The sequence below is a fragment of the Phaenicophaeus curvirostris genome, chromosome Z (assembly GCF_032191515.1).
Source record: "Phaenicophaeus curvirostris isolate KB17595 chromosome Z, BPBGC_Pcur_1.0, whole genome shotgun sequence".
NCBI classification, from domain to species: domain Eukaryota; kingdom Metazoa; phylum Chordata; class Aves; order Cuculiformes; family Cuculidae; genus Phaenicophaeus; species Phaenicophaeus curvirostris.
The window spans coordinates 41,357,405-41,373,549 of NC_091431.1; the positions used below are offsets into that span (position 1 = coordinate 41,357,405).

The window sequence follows — 16,145 nt, forward strand, 5'->3', positions numbered from 1 at the left end:
CCCATCTATCCTCTGTGTGCTGTGTGATAGCAGCCAAGATGACCTGCTCTATGACCTTCCTTGGCACTGAGATCAGACTGATAGGCCCATAGTTTACCAAATCCTCCCTCTGGCCCTTCTTGTAGGTGAGTGTAACATCTGCTGCCTCCAGTCCAATGGAACTTGCTCAGTCAGACAGGACTGCTGACAGATGATGGAAAGAGGTTTAGCAAGCACCTCCACCAGTTCCCTTAATACCCTTGAGTGGATCCCATCTGGCCTCATAGACTTGTGAATGTCTAATTGGCAGAGCAGGTCTCTTAAGCATTTCCTCTTGGATCATGGGAGCTTTGTTCTGCTTTCCATCCCTCCCTTTTGTCTCATGAGGCTGAGTACCCAGAAAACATCTCACTTTACTATCAAAGACTGAGGCAAAGAAGGTATTAAGTACCTCATCCTTTGTCACTGTTCCTTGTGTCCAGCAAAGGACAGAGATTCTCCTTGGCCCTCCCTTTGTTGTTGATATACTTGTAGAAAGATTTTTTAATTATCTGTCACAGAATGGGCCAACCTAAGTCCTAGTTGAGCTTCAGAGCTTCTAATTTTCTCTTTACACGATTTCACTTCATCCCTATAGTCCTCCCAAGATGCCTGCCCCTTCTTCCAAAGCTCAAATATTTTCCTCTTCTTTTTCTGAGATCCACCCAGATCTGTTTACTTAGCCACACCGCTTTTCTCTCCCACTGGTTCATTTTCCGGGACACAGGGATGACCTGTTCTTGTGCCACCAAGATTTCCTTCTTAAAGAGCATCCTCATGGGCTCCTTTGCCCTTAAGGACCGTCTCCCATTTAACTCGATCAAGCAGCTTTCTGAACAGTCCAAAGCCTGCCCTCCACAAGTCCAAGGTGGCAGTTCTGATGACCCCCTCCTCACTTCTCCTAGAACTGAGAATTCTATTATCTTGTGATCGCTATGTCCCAGGCAACCTCCAACCTTCACATCTCCCACAAGGTCTTCTCTGTTCACAAACAGCAGGTCTAGCGAGACATCTTCCCTAGTTGTCTCGCTTAGCAGTAGTGTCAGGACGTTGCCTTCCACACACTCCAGGAACCTCCTAGACTGTTTCCTCTCTGCTGTATTACACTTCCAGCAGACAGCTGAAGCCTCCCATGAGGACAAGGGCTGGCGACTGCAAGACTTCTCCCAGTTGCTTGTAGAATAACTCATCAGCCTCTTCTTCCTGGCTGGGTGGTCTGTAGCAGACTCCCACCACAATATCTGCCTTGTTAAGTGCTCTGCTGATTTCACCCATAGGCACTCAACTCTATCATTAACATCACTAAGCTCTAGGCTATGTAAACACTCTCTAAAATAGAGGGCTACCCCACTACATCTTGTTCCTCGCCTGTTTTGCCTGAGGAGTTTATAGCCAGCCATAGCACCACTCCAGTTATGTGAATCATCTCACCATGTTTCCATGACAGCAATTACATTGTAGTCTTCTTGCCTTACACTAACTTCTAGTGTCTCTTGTTTATTGCCCATGCTGTGTGCATTGGTGTAGATGCCTTTCAGCTGGGCTGTTGATCCCACTATACTCCTAAGCGGAACAGTTGCAGTTCTCAAGTGACCGCTCACTGAATTTTCTAACCCATCATTAATCTTTACATCTGTGCTGTGATTTGAATTGCTATCCCCCACTTCCTCTGAGGTGGCAGATCAAAGGTCCTCACCAGGATTTAATTCCCCAGACAATGGAGTGCCATTCCGAGGCTTTTTTCTATCAAGCATGGTTTTGTCCCCACCCCTCTTCACATTTACTTTAAAGCTCTATTAACGAGCCCTGCTAGCTTCTTGGTAATCATCCTTTTGCCCTTTTGGGACAAGCGTATCCTATTCTTGGACAGCAAGCCTGGTGCTGTGTAGGCCAACCCATGATCAAAGAACCCAAAATTTGCTGCTCACACCAGGTTCGGAGCCAGGTATTTATTTCTTGGGTCTTCCTACTCCTCCCCTTGTAGTTCCCTGTAGCTGGAATGAAAGAGCACTACCTGTGCCCCCAATCCCTTCACCATACTTCTCAAGCCCCTGAAGTCCCTTTTAATTGCCCTTAGATTTCTTGTATGGATTTCATTACTACCTACTTGGAAAATCAATAAAGGATAATAATCCGTGGGCCTGACCAGGATTGGAAGATTTCCTTTTTGACGCTTTTGTGGCTTTAGGGTTAGTGAGCTACCAATCACTATTAGCTGTGACTGGGGCATTTTATTTGTTGCAACTCAATTATGAAAGCAAGCTAAGTGCACAAACGCTCATTATAAGATATCAGGATAAAAGAAGTAAAATCCTATCAAAAATTAATGTTCAAGACTGAGGCATTTAGACTGGCTAACAAAAAGAGAGACTTTCCCATCATGCCTATACTAACTCTCCAAGGCAATCATTTCTGACTGTCATAATATAAGGAAAACAAATGGTAACACAGTAAGAGAACTGAAGAGCATTGAGATTCACTTGGGAAAAACACCAAGTGTTATATGAGATAAGCTGAGACATACTCCAGAATGCATATAGAACACTATGTGTGGTCTCTGACTAGCAATTACTAAGCTATAGAAAACAGTCTTGATGGACATATATTAGAAGAGACAACAGAGAAAGAAGAAACTTCAATCTAGAGAGCTTTTAAATGTAAATGTGTGTATGCTTACTGGAGAAAGGATGACCATAGGACTATCAAATAGACCCGAAATACGTATTTTTTTAATTACTTTGCTACTTTAAGCAAGTTTTTGGAACACACCGCACCTTATGCTCTTCATCTCTAAAGTGGGCTGAACATTTTTTTTCCTATGCTTATGTTTAAAATTTTCTAATGTCCCTTACAAAAGCTATTGGAGAACCACAAAGTAATATCTATATCTATTGCTTTCAATAAAAATTCTTTCAGCTGAGCTTATGAAGTACTGGAAGCATGTTTGTCTTGAAGAACATCTGCTAATGTGTTTGAGAAAGTTTAGGATAAATCAAACTGTATAGTAGCAACCTCTAAAAGAGAATTAGAAAAGATTGGGTACAGAGGATATGGTACAAGAAGAAAAAAGATGGATACGCTGTAGACAACCTCTTTTCATCTCTAAGACACAGCAATACTTAAGTGCTGGAAAGACTTTGAATCATTTTCAGTATTTTAGTGCAAGAGGCAAGAGAAACATAATTAGCTAGTCTTAAATTCACTTCCTGAATGACAAAAATGCTTTTTGACTCAGAACATTAAAGTATCAGTATTATTGTCTGACATGCTTTCATTAACTTTATAGCGACTTTTGTCAGTTGGTTAACAGGGATTAGAATGTTATCTGTTCAAAAGTTAAGAAATGTTATAATTACAATTGTCTACACAACATTAATTCAGCCCTTTCATATGATGCGTACACAATGTCTGAAATTATATGATCATGTACTGTTTCCTCCCTGCAAGATCTGTCTGTGTCAACTACACAGAATGGGTGATATTCTGTAAATGAAAACGAATGTCTGCATAATGAACGATGCTTCTTTCTTAAGTCTTGCTTAATCTACTGCTGAATTTTTAAGATGTGTGATGAATGAGGAAGGAAAAAAAAGACATACCTAAAGTGAAAGCAGATGAAGTTAAATTTCACCCTGGAGAATTTGATTCCACCCCTGTCTCTAAGCTCCTGCGTAATCCTGGGCAACTCACATTAAACAACATGTTTACAGTTGGTCACTAGTTTTTCACTTCCAATCTCAGGTCCCTGTGGTCGTAGCTAAGTTTAGGTGAACTCCTTCAGAAGTAGTATCCCTCAAGCTCTGCCTACATCAGGTCAAACTGCAAACTTTTGCTCTATAATACCAGGAAGTTTTAGTTTCCCAGGGAAAGAATTAGACTCTTTTTTTTTTTATAATAAATGCACAACAAATATTCTTCGCTAGTTAGATACTTAAAACCAGTTGAAGTTCCCCCCAAATGTCAGAATCTGACAGGTTAACTAGATAAAACTCAAACAAAAACATTTAAAAAAGAAAGGAATAAAAAAAAGAAAAATGAAAAAAAAAGGAATAGGGAAATCAGTAATGGGAAGTTGGAGCCAAGATTTTCTGTAAGTCATGCTAGAAGCCATGACACCTATTGCAGAGTAATACTCATCACAGGAACTTAATATAAATGTTCAGTATAAATATGGATGTTACAGCCATATTTCTGAATAAAATGAGTAACCTAATCTGGTCCTAATCTGGACTTTGAATTGGTATTGGTCTCAAATGTTTATGCTGAAATGGATTCTTTTCCCCCTTACTAGCTATGGATGACAGAAAACAGGTTTTACCTTCAGGACTGGGCATCATTTCTCTTTTGGAGATTCCTGCTACTGGTAAGCTGGTTTTTCATTTAGGTTTCAATTACACTACTCTGTAGAGAGAAGCATTCTTCCTCACCTTGTCACCCTTCAAAATATGGAGGATTTCAGTTTTGACATGTTGCTATTGCCCTTTATAGGCTACTGATGCCTGATGTCCCACTTCTGCTCTGTTGGCTGGGCACCTCTGTGGACTACAAAACAGGCAGGAGATTCAAGTGAACCACTAATTCCTTCAGTGAGAAAGAAGATCAAGACTGCAGAGAAATACCACACTCTGGAGGCATTACAATTTGGATGACTTAGCTTCCATTCCTCTCAAGCTGCACTACCTACTCAGACTCTCTCTCAAACTTGCAACATCTCAGTGGTCCAATCCAGAAAATCAAAATAGAAGTGAAGAAATGTATTTTTCTAACTTAGTTCATGCTAATTAATCTCAGATCAATGACTACTACTAATTCCTTATGGTGGTTGTATTTACTTTTGAAATAAGACAACAGTAAGAAACTATTTGCTGTATGGAATAGATATTCCTGTTGCTGAGGCTGAAATTGTTAAGAGACGTTGCTCTCTTTACTAACAAATATCATTAGTCTAAAAAGCAAGAAAAGTTAACGCTTTGCTCCTACTCCCTGAAAGTTCACATAAAATCTCAAAAATGTAAGATAATGACACACTGTTCTAAGACAGTCCTGTAACACAGCTTGAGCTTGTATGCTTTCTTTTGAGGTGTTTATTGAACTACAAGTAAAGATATGTCATTTCCTGCAGTATCTATGATGTGTGCTGGTGTCACAGTGATTGCAGCAATATTCAGAAACAAAAGTTACTGTGCAGGTGGATGATATAGTGTTTTTTACAAGGGCCCAGTGTTTTTAGGATTATCTCAGAACATACCACACAGTAAGCAAATCTGAAAGCAATAACTGAATGCAAATCTAAAACACTGCTGTGTATGTGACTGAAAGTACGATTCTGAAAGATGCAAAATTTCTAAAAAGCTTGGAGCAAGCTCAGTCTGAAGTCTAATGATGATGTATATTCAAATGTCACCAGATAGCTATTTTGCTGCTGATCCTTTGAGCAGAAATGTCTTATTCCACAATGTTTATCCTGTAATCCCATGCTGTCAACCCAAGAATCAGAACTCCCAACAGCCAAGTTGCCTCCAGCTATTTTACCTCCTCAGCAGCTTTCAAGATGCTGTAATATACTGTCAATACAAAAGCCACTGGCTTATTGACAGGTAGAAGAAAAAAAAAAGGGAGGTTTAAAAAGACTCCATTAAATACCAAACAAGGTAACAAAGGAATGAATCGGTGAGATTGTATCACTTTAAAATTACTTAAAATCTTTTAAAATAAATTAACTGTAAACCACTAATTATTGTTTTACACCTAACAGTTTTTCAGACTTTTTTTTTTTTTAGTGTGTGATATAGCTTGTTGTTACTGTAATCTACTGGTTTGGTGAATATATGTATATCTCCTCCAAATGCCTACCCTCAGGTAGAAAAAGCCTCACTTATCCAAAGTAGTAAGGAAAGCTGGTTTTACATACAGTTGAATGGCTGTTTACCTACAGCAAGCCCTTTCTTTCATGAAGCCGTAACTGTTTATAGCCTTTGATTCACTTTTGTTTAACTGCATAGTAAAGACTAGCCTCGTATTGGGCATACCAACTCTTTATTCTAGCTGGTGACCGTGCCTTCTGCGAGCTGAGATTACAGAGCTTTGTTTTCCATGTGCACCCAGCCAGCTTGGACCCTCCTCTCTCCCCTGTGTCAGAAGGCACCATGTGAAATCGTCAAGGCTTTAACCACTAGGGGGCTGTGTCAACACAATTTTTTGGCAACTTCTTGGCCCTTGACTGGTTCAAAAGAGCAAACGGGTTTTTATGTACCATAAAATGTGACTCTGGAATAATTAACTAGCTTTTTTTTTTCTTTTTTTTTAACTTCCAACTTTGACAGAAAACACATCAAATCATGCCTTAATTAGTGCTGTGATTTTTTTTAGAATGATCCTAAGTTATTCAAAACCTTTCTTGGTCATGCTACTTGTGTAAAAAACTGAAAAATCCTGGAAAAAAAAAAACCTACCCAAATCCTTTTGGATAATCGTCTGAGCCTGAAATATGCTCTCTACAGCTCAAGGATCGAAACTAATCCTGATGAAGCGTGGACAAAGCAAATCCTGTCCATAAGCTGATATGTATTACGCCTAACGAAGGTATATGACGGACCCAGAAAACAGAATGAAATTTCCACAGAAACACAGATAACACTGAGATGCACACAATATTTTATTTTATTTCTTAAACCTGGTTTTGCTTCTAATATAAACAGCTGTGGGATGCGTCCCTGCCCATCGGGGGTGGGTGGGGGTGGGGATGGAACTTGATGACCTCAGGTTCCTTCCAACCCAAACTATTCTGATTCCATGAATTTACCTTTCTCTCTTATAACAGGCGTAGGAAATGCACAAAGACGGCAAAACTTGGTAAAGAGCCTGGAAACGCGTCACAAGGACACGCGGTTGATGACATGATGAGTTTGCTGTCCATAGCAGCCTCGGGAGATGCCAGAAGTACCAAACAGCGACCTATTTCTTAGACTTAACCCATCTCCTGTTGTCTCAGTGCCTGCCGGGTTATCGGTGCCCAGCCACACCAGGGCAGATGCGGGGTTAAAAACCTCCCAGCGTTTCGCGTTTCACGCCACTTGAAAAGTTCTACCCTTCACTGTAAATATCCTAATCTCGCGTTTGCACGCTGCCTGAGGAAGGGACAGCTCTGGCGACCCTCGGCGCCTCCCCAGGCGGGACACGAGGGATGCCCGGGCGCGCTCGGGTACCGCTACCCGCAGATAAAGCTCTTCTCGCATCTTCCCCTTGTCGAGCCGCTCCGCCGCCCCACCGGGTACCCGCCCCCCACTTCTCCGCGGACAAAGCTCGCACTGGGGCTCGGGAAGGCGCCGGGAGGGGGGCGGGCGCCGCGCAGCCCATCCTCCCTCCGTCCCTCCCTCCCGCCGCCGCTGAGCTGCGTGCGCACCGGGAGCCGCCGGGGCCGGGTTTCGCTCCGCTTGGCTCCGTGTGACACACAGATGTGTGTGACTCTTGTCTTGTTCCCTGCGAACGTACAACCGTGACGGCTCACCTCCTCCCGCCTTCCTCCCGCTCCCTCCCCCCGCAACCCAACCCCAACCCCCCCCCCCAAAAAAAAAAAAATCCCACCCTTTCACAAAAATTTATTCAGATCCCACACCGAGCAGCAGCAGCCGCCGCGGAGCGAGAGCCCCGGGACCTGATGGAGCAATGGGTGGGAAGCGGGAAAACGGCACCACGAGCGAAAACTTTCCATCTGCTTAACTTTTCGCTTCCCTTCTAACACTTCCCCTTCTCCCCCCTCTAACGCCCCCAGCTCCTCCACCACCAACCCCCCCCACCCCCAACCCCGCGCTGCGCCTGTCCCAGCCCTCCCTCCGCCTTTCCCCGCGCTCCAGTGGCGCCTGGAGCTGATAAGGCAGAGAAGCCGCCCGTGCGCGGAGGGGGCGGCTGACAGCTGGGCGCGGGCGGCCCCCGTGCGGCGCACAGTCTGGGCGGGGAAGGGACGAAGCAGACGGGGTTGTTTCTTCGCACCCAACTCCCCCATCCCAGCGCTCTTTCCCCCTTCCCTCTGGACGCGAGGAGGGAGCGGCACTGCCCGCCCGTAGCGGCTTTGCGCAGCCCCCGCTGCCTCCCCCGCCCGCAGCCAAACAACCCGACAACAACAACAACAACAAACCAACCTGTGGAGACTCCGACCCGAGCCCGGGTCCCTCCCTCCCCTCCCATCACTTTCGGCTTCTCCGCTGAAAAGCTCTTTCTCTCTCGCTTTCTGTCTGCTGCTCGGGCTGAACTTTGGGGGCTGAAGTTTTGGAGGAGCCAGAGGAGGGCGTGGGGAGGAGGGGGAGAGAGGGGGACTCCGGCCACCGCTGCCCTCCTTGTTCTCTTTTTTGAGCGGGGCACCCTTTTTGTTGCTTTTTTAAAAACAATACAACAACAACAACAAAACCTCTGAGTTTTAGTTCAAGTCACCTGAAGGTGCGAGAGTGAGAGAGAGAGACGGGAGAGGGGGGAGGAAAGTTGTATGTGGCGGGGAGAGACGGAGGGAAAGGGGGAGAGAGAAAAGAAAAGCGCTGAGAGTCCAGAGGCAGAAGGAAGGGTGCAGGCACTGCCGCTGAGAGGAGATCGAGAGACAGGGGGTGCACTTGACAACCAGCATGCAGAGATGGTAAGAAGTTTCCAGCAGCCTTTCGTTTTCATTCTAGCCTTTACTTTTGGTTTGATTTGATTAATAAATTGTGCAGTAACACAAGCAGCTCTGCTCGCTATCCTGTGTGTTTCAGCCTTCAAATAAACAGGCGGCGGGGCGAGGCGAAGGAAGAGGATAATAAGTAAATAAATCAGCCCTGTGCTGCGTGGATTGCGGGAAAAAAAAATGACTTAAGAGGTCGTGTTAAACTTTTAAAGTGAGTTTGCGGGGTTGAAATGGGATGGCCACATGCTTTTTACCGCCTCCTTCCCTCCACCAAAGATGAGGTGCTAATGTAAAAAAAAAAAAATCCGTGCAAATGGAGAGAAGGAGGGAGGGAGAGTGAAGGTGAAGTTGAATCGGACAGAACGGTGGTCTGGTCTTTTTTGGACACTGCCTTCTGCTCGGAAAACAGTAAGGTTTGCGTACAACGTAAAGGTAACCTTTGAGAGCCCGTTAAAGAACTGTGTTTTTGCGTGCGAAACAACGCCTGAGGCAGGGAGACAGAAGTCTAAATGCACCTTCCCTCCGTAACTCTCTCCTTTTTGTTGTGCATGTGCTTGCAGTTTGCTCCTCTCCAATCAGCAATTGTTAGCGGAACTTTCAGAGTTATGCTGATGCCCTGACTGTGAAAGGGAGGGGAGAGTTCTCCCCCAAAAGAACGTTGAGTGAGTTTCTTCTTCGTATTTTACGCGCTTTGCAGATGCAGTTCTTTAAAGACGGGTTTTGCAGAGCAGGATTTGGGCTTTCACGGCGTCTTAACTTAAAAACTAAAACCCGAGGTTACTGACGACCTCATTTGACTGAACTCCGTTTTTCTGGTTTATGATGTGAGGATGGGTTAAACAGCTGCGAAGAACCAGCACGTTTAAAGAGCCATGGCTGCACTTAATGTGCGTAATGGTCACTGTTCGTATTAACAAGTGGACTGACCTCAGTGGTGAACGGTGATGAGCCCACGTTCAATGAAGTGGTATATAATGAATCGCTGTTTGACTCCTGCCTTTCTTTCACTCAGCTTTTGTCACCTAACTCCAGGGATGTTACCTTTCTGTCTTGTGTGCCTTGAATGTGCATATGAGCGCATGCACACACGTGTGTATGTGTGCGTATACATGTATGTGTGTGTGTTTGCATGTTTACGTGTAGCCACTCAAACTACAGGCACAGCATATGGCTGTGTGAATGAAAGGAGAGGTTGAGATGGAGAGTTTGTATTTTTCCCTTCTCTTCCTAACATGACATGTCTTGTTTCAGTGATCAAAGACACAGTTGGAGTGTAGGAGATGCAACTGTCAAATGTAGGCAACAATAATAAAAAAAAAAATAAAAAAAAGGAGGGGGGAAAAAGCAGCGTGTGCCCAGGACTGTGGTTACAGTAACGCTGACAGAAATTAAAGTGGTTTTGAAAGCAGCATGCGATTTATGATGGTTCCCATTTACCCTAGAGTCAAGCTGTTGTAAAATTGATGCACAAAAGACATCATGTAATAATCCGGTGCACCCAGGATTAAAGTGACAATGAGTGTCTTTTTGTGTGTGTGTGTCTGGCCAACAGTTGAAATGGTTTGAAGCTATTTTTAACTATGAAATCAAAGCAGGATATTACATATTTCTTTTCTCAACCTCTATGTTAGCCATGCATAGCAGTCATTGAAATATTTTTTAGTGGAAGTGTGCTTTTATTTCTCCTTATCCTCAATTTCGCCTCTGTATTATAACCCATTGCCATAGACAAATTTTAAAATGCAATAGTGTTTTTGTCATAGTTTCGTAGTACAAATGTTCACAGTTTAATTAGTGAGTTCCTTTCAGACAGTAATATTTAATAAGCCTGATCAGCAGATCTGCACAAGAATACCAAGTTCCTGTAAAAGTATGTGGAACTTTCCTTGTCCTAAAAAAATGCAGGAATTTTTAATCTGAAATTTAATGGGGCATATGAGCTGTCTGATACACTGTAGTTTCATTTTAAGCTGTCCAGTATTAATGGACCATCTAGCTCTATGTATGTTCTGCTTTAAATTCCTAAAGCATATGAATTTTAAAATTTACTTACTAAATTTTTTAAATGTTTCTTCTTTACCTGATCCAGAGGCAGAAATGTCTATATGTAAATTATAAACTAGTACGTTATGAGTGAGTTAGGAAACTCCTTTCAGGACCTGGGATTGTGAAAGTCTTCCTTAAGCACACGTATTACACACGTAGCAGAGAAAACCCTGCTTTGGTGCATTATTCTGTGTAAATACAATACTGACATTTCAGGGCAAAAAACCGAGCAGATCTGTGTCTTTAATCGTGTTACATTTTTATTATTGAGATGTTTGTGAGAGACAGGTATGTGATTACAATAAACCACAGTAAAGGAACAGACAAAAGCAGAGATGACTATTGCTATATTAAAATGTAAGTGTTACTGTTTGAATTTTCTAGCGAGTTTTTGAGTTCAGTGCTTTACATAACATTTTGTCCTAATCTTGCTTGCTGTCAGGGATGTTTCATGGTTGTGCAATTGCTGCAGTCAAGAATGCCAATTTGCATTCCAGGAGTGTCATTTGATTACTTTTATCTGTAAAGCTCGAAGACCAGCCCAGACCTCTCATTTCATCTTGCCATGTCACGAGTCAGTGCTGTGTCGTCTTTTCAAAAATGTGCCTGATTTAGACAAGAAAGAAAAGTACTTTCATGTTGCAGCCACAGTCCCCTGCTAACTTGTCAGCAGCAGGATATGATTCACTTGTGCCCAGAAGAATGGTACAGAGACGAGGGTTAGGCGGTTCAATAAGCCCATGGACAGGTAGTGTGTGACGTCCCAAGGGAGCTTAAGTTAATGAAGAACAGGTCTGCTTAGTTCTTCACACTCTGACCTGGTGCTGTCCCTACAGTTTTCTCATTTGATCTTTCCCAGCAAATTGATCTTTTCTAGTACTTTTTTGCCTTCCAAGTTAGTCCTTTTGGGACTGAAATTAGCAGAGCAACTTAAGTTGGATAATACAGCTGTTCAGAAAAGAAGAAATTGGACACTAGCTCATAAAGGCGGGAGGAGGGGAAAGTAAGCTATTCTTTCTGTTGTTACTCAGTTTTCCTTTTTGGTTTTTTTCTTTAGTTTTGCTTTAGAAACCTTCACAATAGCCATATTACGTTGGAAGTTTGCTTTCTTTCTTATTTATAGACTGTATGGATGGTTCATTGCACATTGTATTAAATGTGTATCATTTAAACAAAACAAACACGCTTGCAACATAGACTGCAGGTTTGCTTTGGTATTTGTCAGTTGAACGTGCTTGTTAAAAATGATTTGCTAATCTGTAATGAGGCTTTTACAGTTGTCGTAAGACATTTTAAATATCAATTGCACATGCCAACTACATTATTTATAGACTGCTAAATAACTGTAATTCCATTGTATCCAATACTAAAATGCTGTGGAGATTAAACAATAAAAGCCGTTACAAATACTGTGTGTAAATATTATGGTGGGTGAAAATACAGTCAGCAAATTACCACTGGCATTACTGGTTTTCTGGAAAACCAGTGATGCCAGTGGTAATTTGCTGACTGTATTTTTGATTACTTTTATCTGTAAAGCTCGAAGACCAGCCCAGACCTCTCATTTCATCTTGCCATGTCTGGTTTTCTGGAAAACCAGTGATGCCAGTGGTAATTTGCTGACTGTATTTTCACCCACCATAATATTTACACACAGTATTTTTTTTCTGGAAAACCAGTGTATACAAACAAATTGGTTTTGAACTAAGGCATTCTGTACTTCAAACTTGGGTTCTGAAATGGGACTACAGTATTACTTACCATTCTTTTTTTACTTTGTGTTGCATGTAGTAATTGGAAAGTGGAATGGATGTTTGTTTGTGTGTTTCATTACATGCATGGTTCAATTGTCGAACAATGTAAGATTTCAAAAGATTGCAAACTAGAATTTGGTGAATAAAGTTGGAAATTATTAAGGAGATCTTTAGTGTGCTGCACCATAAGAAGCAGTGTTTAACTTCATTTATTTCATAGCAGATGTTCTCACATGCTATCCATGTCCTTTCAAGTTGCAGAGTTGGAAACTGTTGAATGAAAACAGGAACACTAATTATGTAAGAGAAATACTGTTCTCTCTTTCAGTATTGCTTTTGAAAATGGGAAGGAACTGTAAAGGATCTTTGGTCAGTTAAGCTTCTCTGAAGAGCTAGAGGGAGCTTCATGATTTAATTAGATATGCCATAGATAAGAAAAAGGAGGAAAATGTTCTGAATAAGAGAGGGCTGATGGCTAACTTCTTTCCAGAGCCAGAGCTCTAGAACTTGGACTTTGAGGTGGCTTTATGCTATATGCTAGATACACATGTATGTCAGTGGGATTTCTGGCTGACTACGGATCTTGTCAATTTCAAGCAAAACAATAATGTCCAACAGCAAAGTAATTACATTAAAACAAGTCCAAGTAAAACGTTGGATTTTATTAAAAAACCAAAATCTATCTTTTTTTTTTTTTTTTCTCTCAAAGATGGGAGTTTCTGTCAGTGTCTCTTTTCCTTTTGCATGTTGGACACTTGTTACCAGAATTTGAGATCTTTTCTTCGCTGAATGTTGCTTAATGAAAGAGTCCTGACTTTCAGTCTGCAAGTTTGCATGGGGCTTTTGATTTAATGATTTAATTTGACTTAACGTCCACTATTAGTGTGTGTTTGGTAGAACTAGTACGTGTCTAGACATAAAAAAAGTTCCCTGTAAGATACACTATGTATCTTAGTGTATATATAGTCCTTTTGGAAATGTGTATCATTTTGTCATCTATCCAGGAATTTTTACTTAATTTAAAGGAATTGCATTTAACGTGGCATAATAAAAAGCATCTGTTTAAACCTTGCATTCTGTGTCAACCTTGCATTCTGTGTCATACTCGTTCCACCTAAATTCTGGCATGTTTGTTCTAAAAATGTATTGATCATAATTGCTGTTTAATAGTCATATGGCAGCTTTTTACAAGCATTACTTTGAACAAAACTTATTTACCATTTAAAGTAAATTATATTATCCAGTGAGGTCAACTGCCAGATTTGTCTCCTTTATCTCTTGCACAGTAGTTCTCGTTATGTGCCATGCTAGTAAAGCCTTTATTTGTTGATTATTAGAGTCTTAGTACACTCAGGAGTTCTCCTGTAATTTAATGTGGTTGTTCAAAGAAGTTCTCTCATTTTAGAACATTTCCATAGGACTCTCACCATGTGTTTTAAGTATATGTATTTTATACTCCAGATGCATATGCAAATACTTTTTTTTATTATTACAGGTAAATCAAGGTTTTTGAGAGAGAATTCTTTTCATCTGCAGCATCTGTTTTGGTACTTCGTTCTTGAAATACTTTATCTAAAATCCCACAAATTCAGATAACTTAATCGGATTTGTTGCTGATTTGTTACTTTAGGGAGTTCATCCTGTTTTTTTTTTTTCCCCATTGAGTTAAAATGCTCTGCTATTTAGTCACAAGCCTAAAGAAATCAAAATATATATAAGCTAACGACTAGAAAGTTTTTAAGTCATCATGGTCTGGTGCACTGTCTGGAAGTTTACCTATGTTTTTGCAGTGTATTACGGTTGGTCATGTCTAGCGTTCCGCTGCATATAAAGCTTAAGTTAGACCTGTTAGAATTCTTTGGCTACAGGAAAGGTTTTAGACAGGATGCAAAGCATATTATGAACTGTTATTGACTTCAAATGAAGCTGATTGCATGTACAACACCCATCATGCTGTTAGCTGGAATCACACTGAATTAGTTTTGCAACTTTATCATATTTGTCAAATATGTATTATTTTGAAACTTGTGATTTGTGCTTTTAGTCAATGCTTTTTAATGTTGAATACAAAGATGTAGCAGCAAACAAACATTTTTGCCTTTTTGTGACCTGACATTCGCCCAAGTGCCCCATGCTGAAATTTCTTTTCAGTATCTTTTTTTCTTCCAAAGCCAGACATGTACCCAGACAAAAAAGCCTCTGTGTATAGCAAGCTGTTTTAAATATTGTGACTCGACGATGTGCTGTCCTTTCTCTGCTTCAGCCAAGGATCTCTGCTCAGTGTCTGTGGATTACCAAGTCCCTTCTTTATTGTACCTCTTGTCAGTTATTCCTATTCATTTAACCTTTCATTAGTGTCTGTGCAGCTTCACTGTCTGGAAAGGCAAGGAAAAACCTAAAGGCCTACTGTCACAGTTATTAGATTTCTCAGTTACATCCCAGCAACCATAAAGGAGTAAGAGTCAACACTATTGTCATGCATGCTGCTGTCCTGGGGTGCAACTCTTCTGTGCATGTCAAGGACATGTGCCACATGTTGATAATGTATCCCAGGGATAAATGCACAACATGGGGGATAAACGAAGGCTGGCACTAATGAGCTTTGTAGGAGTTATTGCAAAGACAAACAGTTGTGAAGGAATTTTGCTTAAAACACCAAAGAGATGGACTTGCATTAAGTGTTGCCAAGGCTTGCTTGTGAGGTACTTGTCAATCACGTTAGTTTCATTTAAGTGCCGTTTACAAGGGAAGAAAATGTTTTCTATGACTAAGAAATTTATTGCTTTTCATTTTTTAAGCTGTTGGGATAAAGTCTGCTTGAAGGAGTCCTCAATAATAGTTCATGACTATTTTTTATATTTAGTAATTTCTGGATCAAAACCTGCAAATATTCTAAATTACTTGAAAAAAAATTCTGCAAATATGAATTTCAGTGTATTTAAAAATATTCCTGTTAGCAAAGCTGCAAGTTCACTCTCAGCATTGTAAGTACATTGATATAGTCTTGCCTGAGGCATAAATTTGGCTGAGAATATCTAGGTGTATATAAGTAGTTTCTTTTAAATTTGCCACCCTAAGAGCAAAAATTATTAGTTATGACTCTGCTTCTTCACCCTGCTGAGGCATATCTTCCACTTAGTCCGGTGCAGTATTCACAAACATTTTGCTTCTGAGGTTCCTGTCAAACCCATCTTACCAACACTATTAACCAGATCCAACTGAACACTGAGCTCTTAGTTTTTACAACAGTAAAAAACCCCATGCTTATTCCTGACATTTCTGTAGTTGGCATTTTAGAATACATCTTAATTACATTTTATCAGTAGTATTATAACGATATGTTAGGTAACTTTATGTGACTTTCATGAGGATATTTTGGTCAAAACAAAATTAGACATCTAGATTTATAGTTAAATTATAATTCAATAACTCACTTCTGTGTAAAACACAAGGGTCGAATGTTGGTCATGTTCAAAGTAGGGTTCAAAATGAGAGTAAAGCCATTGAAATCAGTGAAGTTAAAGCTATGTGAAACTGTTGAATAAAATCTAGTCGCCTCTTTTGTATGGCATGCTAAGAACATTTTAAAGGTCGTATAAAACTAATGGGCTGCGGGAAAATTATTAGAACCTCCTTGTTTCAGATGCACTGTTTAGATTGACGTCTTAAAAAAGTGT

The 16,145-nt window shown here is 41.0% G+C and overlaps 1 protein-coding gene across 9 annotated transcripts in view; it reads left to right on the plus strand.

Moving 5' to 3' along the window:
- Window positions 1–7,641: 7,641 nt before the first annotated feature.
- The window catches only part of BNC2 (basonuclin zinc finger protein 2), a 327,495-nt gene continuing 318,991 nt past the window's right edge, over window positions 7,642–16,145 (plus strand). For 7 of the 9 annotated variants that reach the window (XR_011339367.1, XR_011339368.1, XR_011339369.1 and 4 more), the window contains exon 1: window positions 8,483–8,641. Coding sequence is in view for 5 of the 9 variants with exons in the window: in XM_069879959.1 (XP_069736060.1) it covers window positions 8,498–8,641 (144 nt within the window). In the remaining 4 variants the exon portion in view is untranslated. Of the gene's footprint in view, window positions 7,688–8,482; window positions 8,642–9,037; window positions 9,077–16,145 lie in introns of those variants that run through there. The other 2 variants (XM_069879960.1, XM_069879961.1) reach the window with 2 other exon arrangements.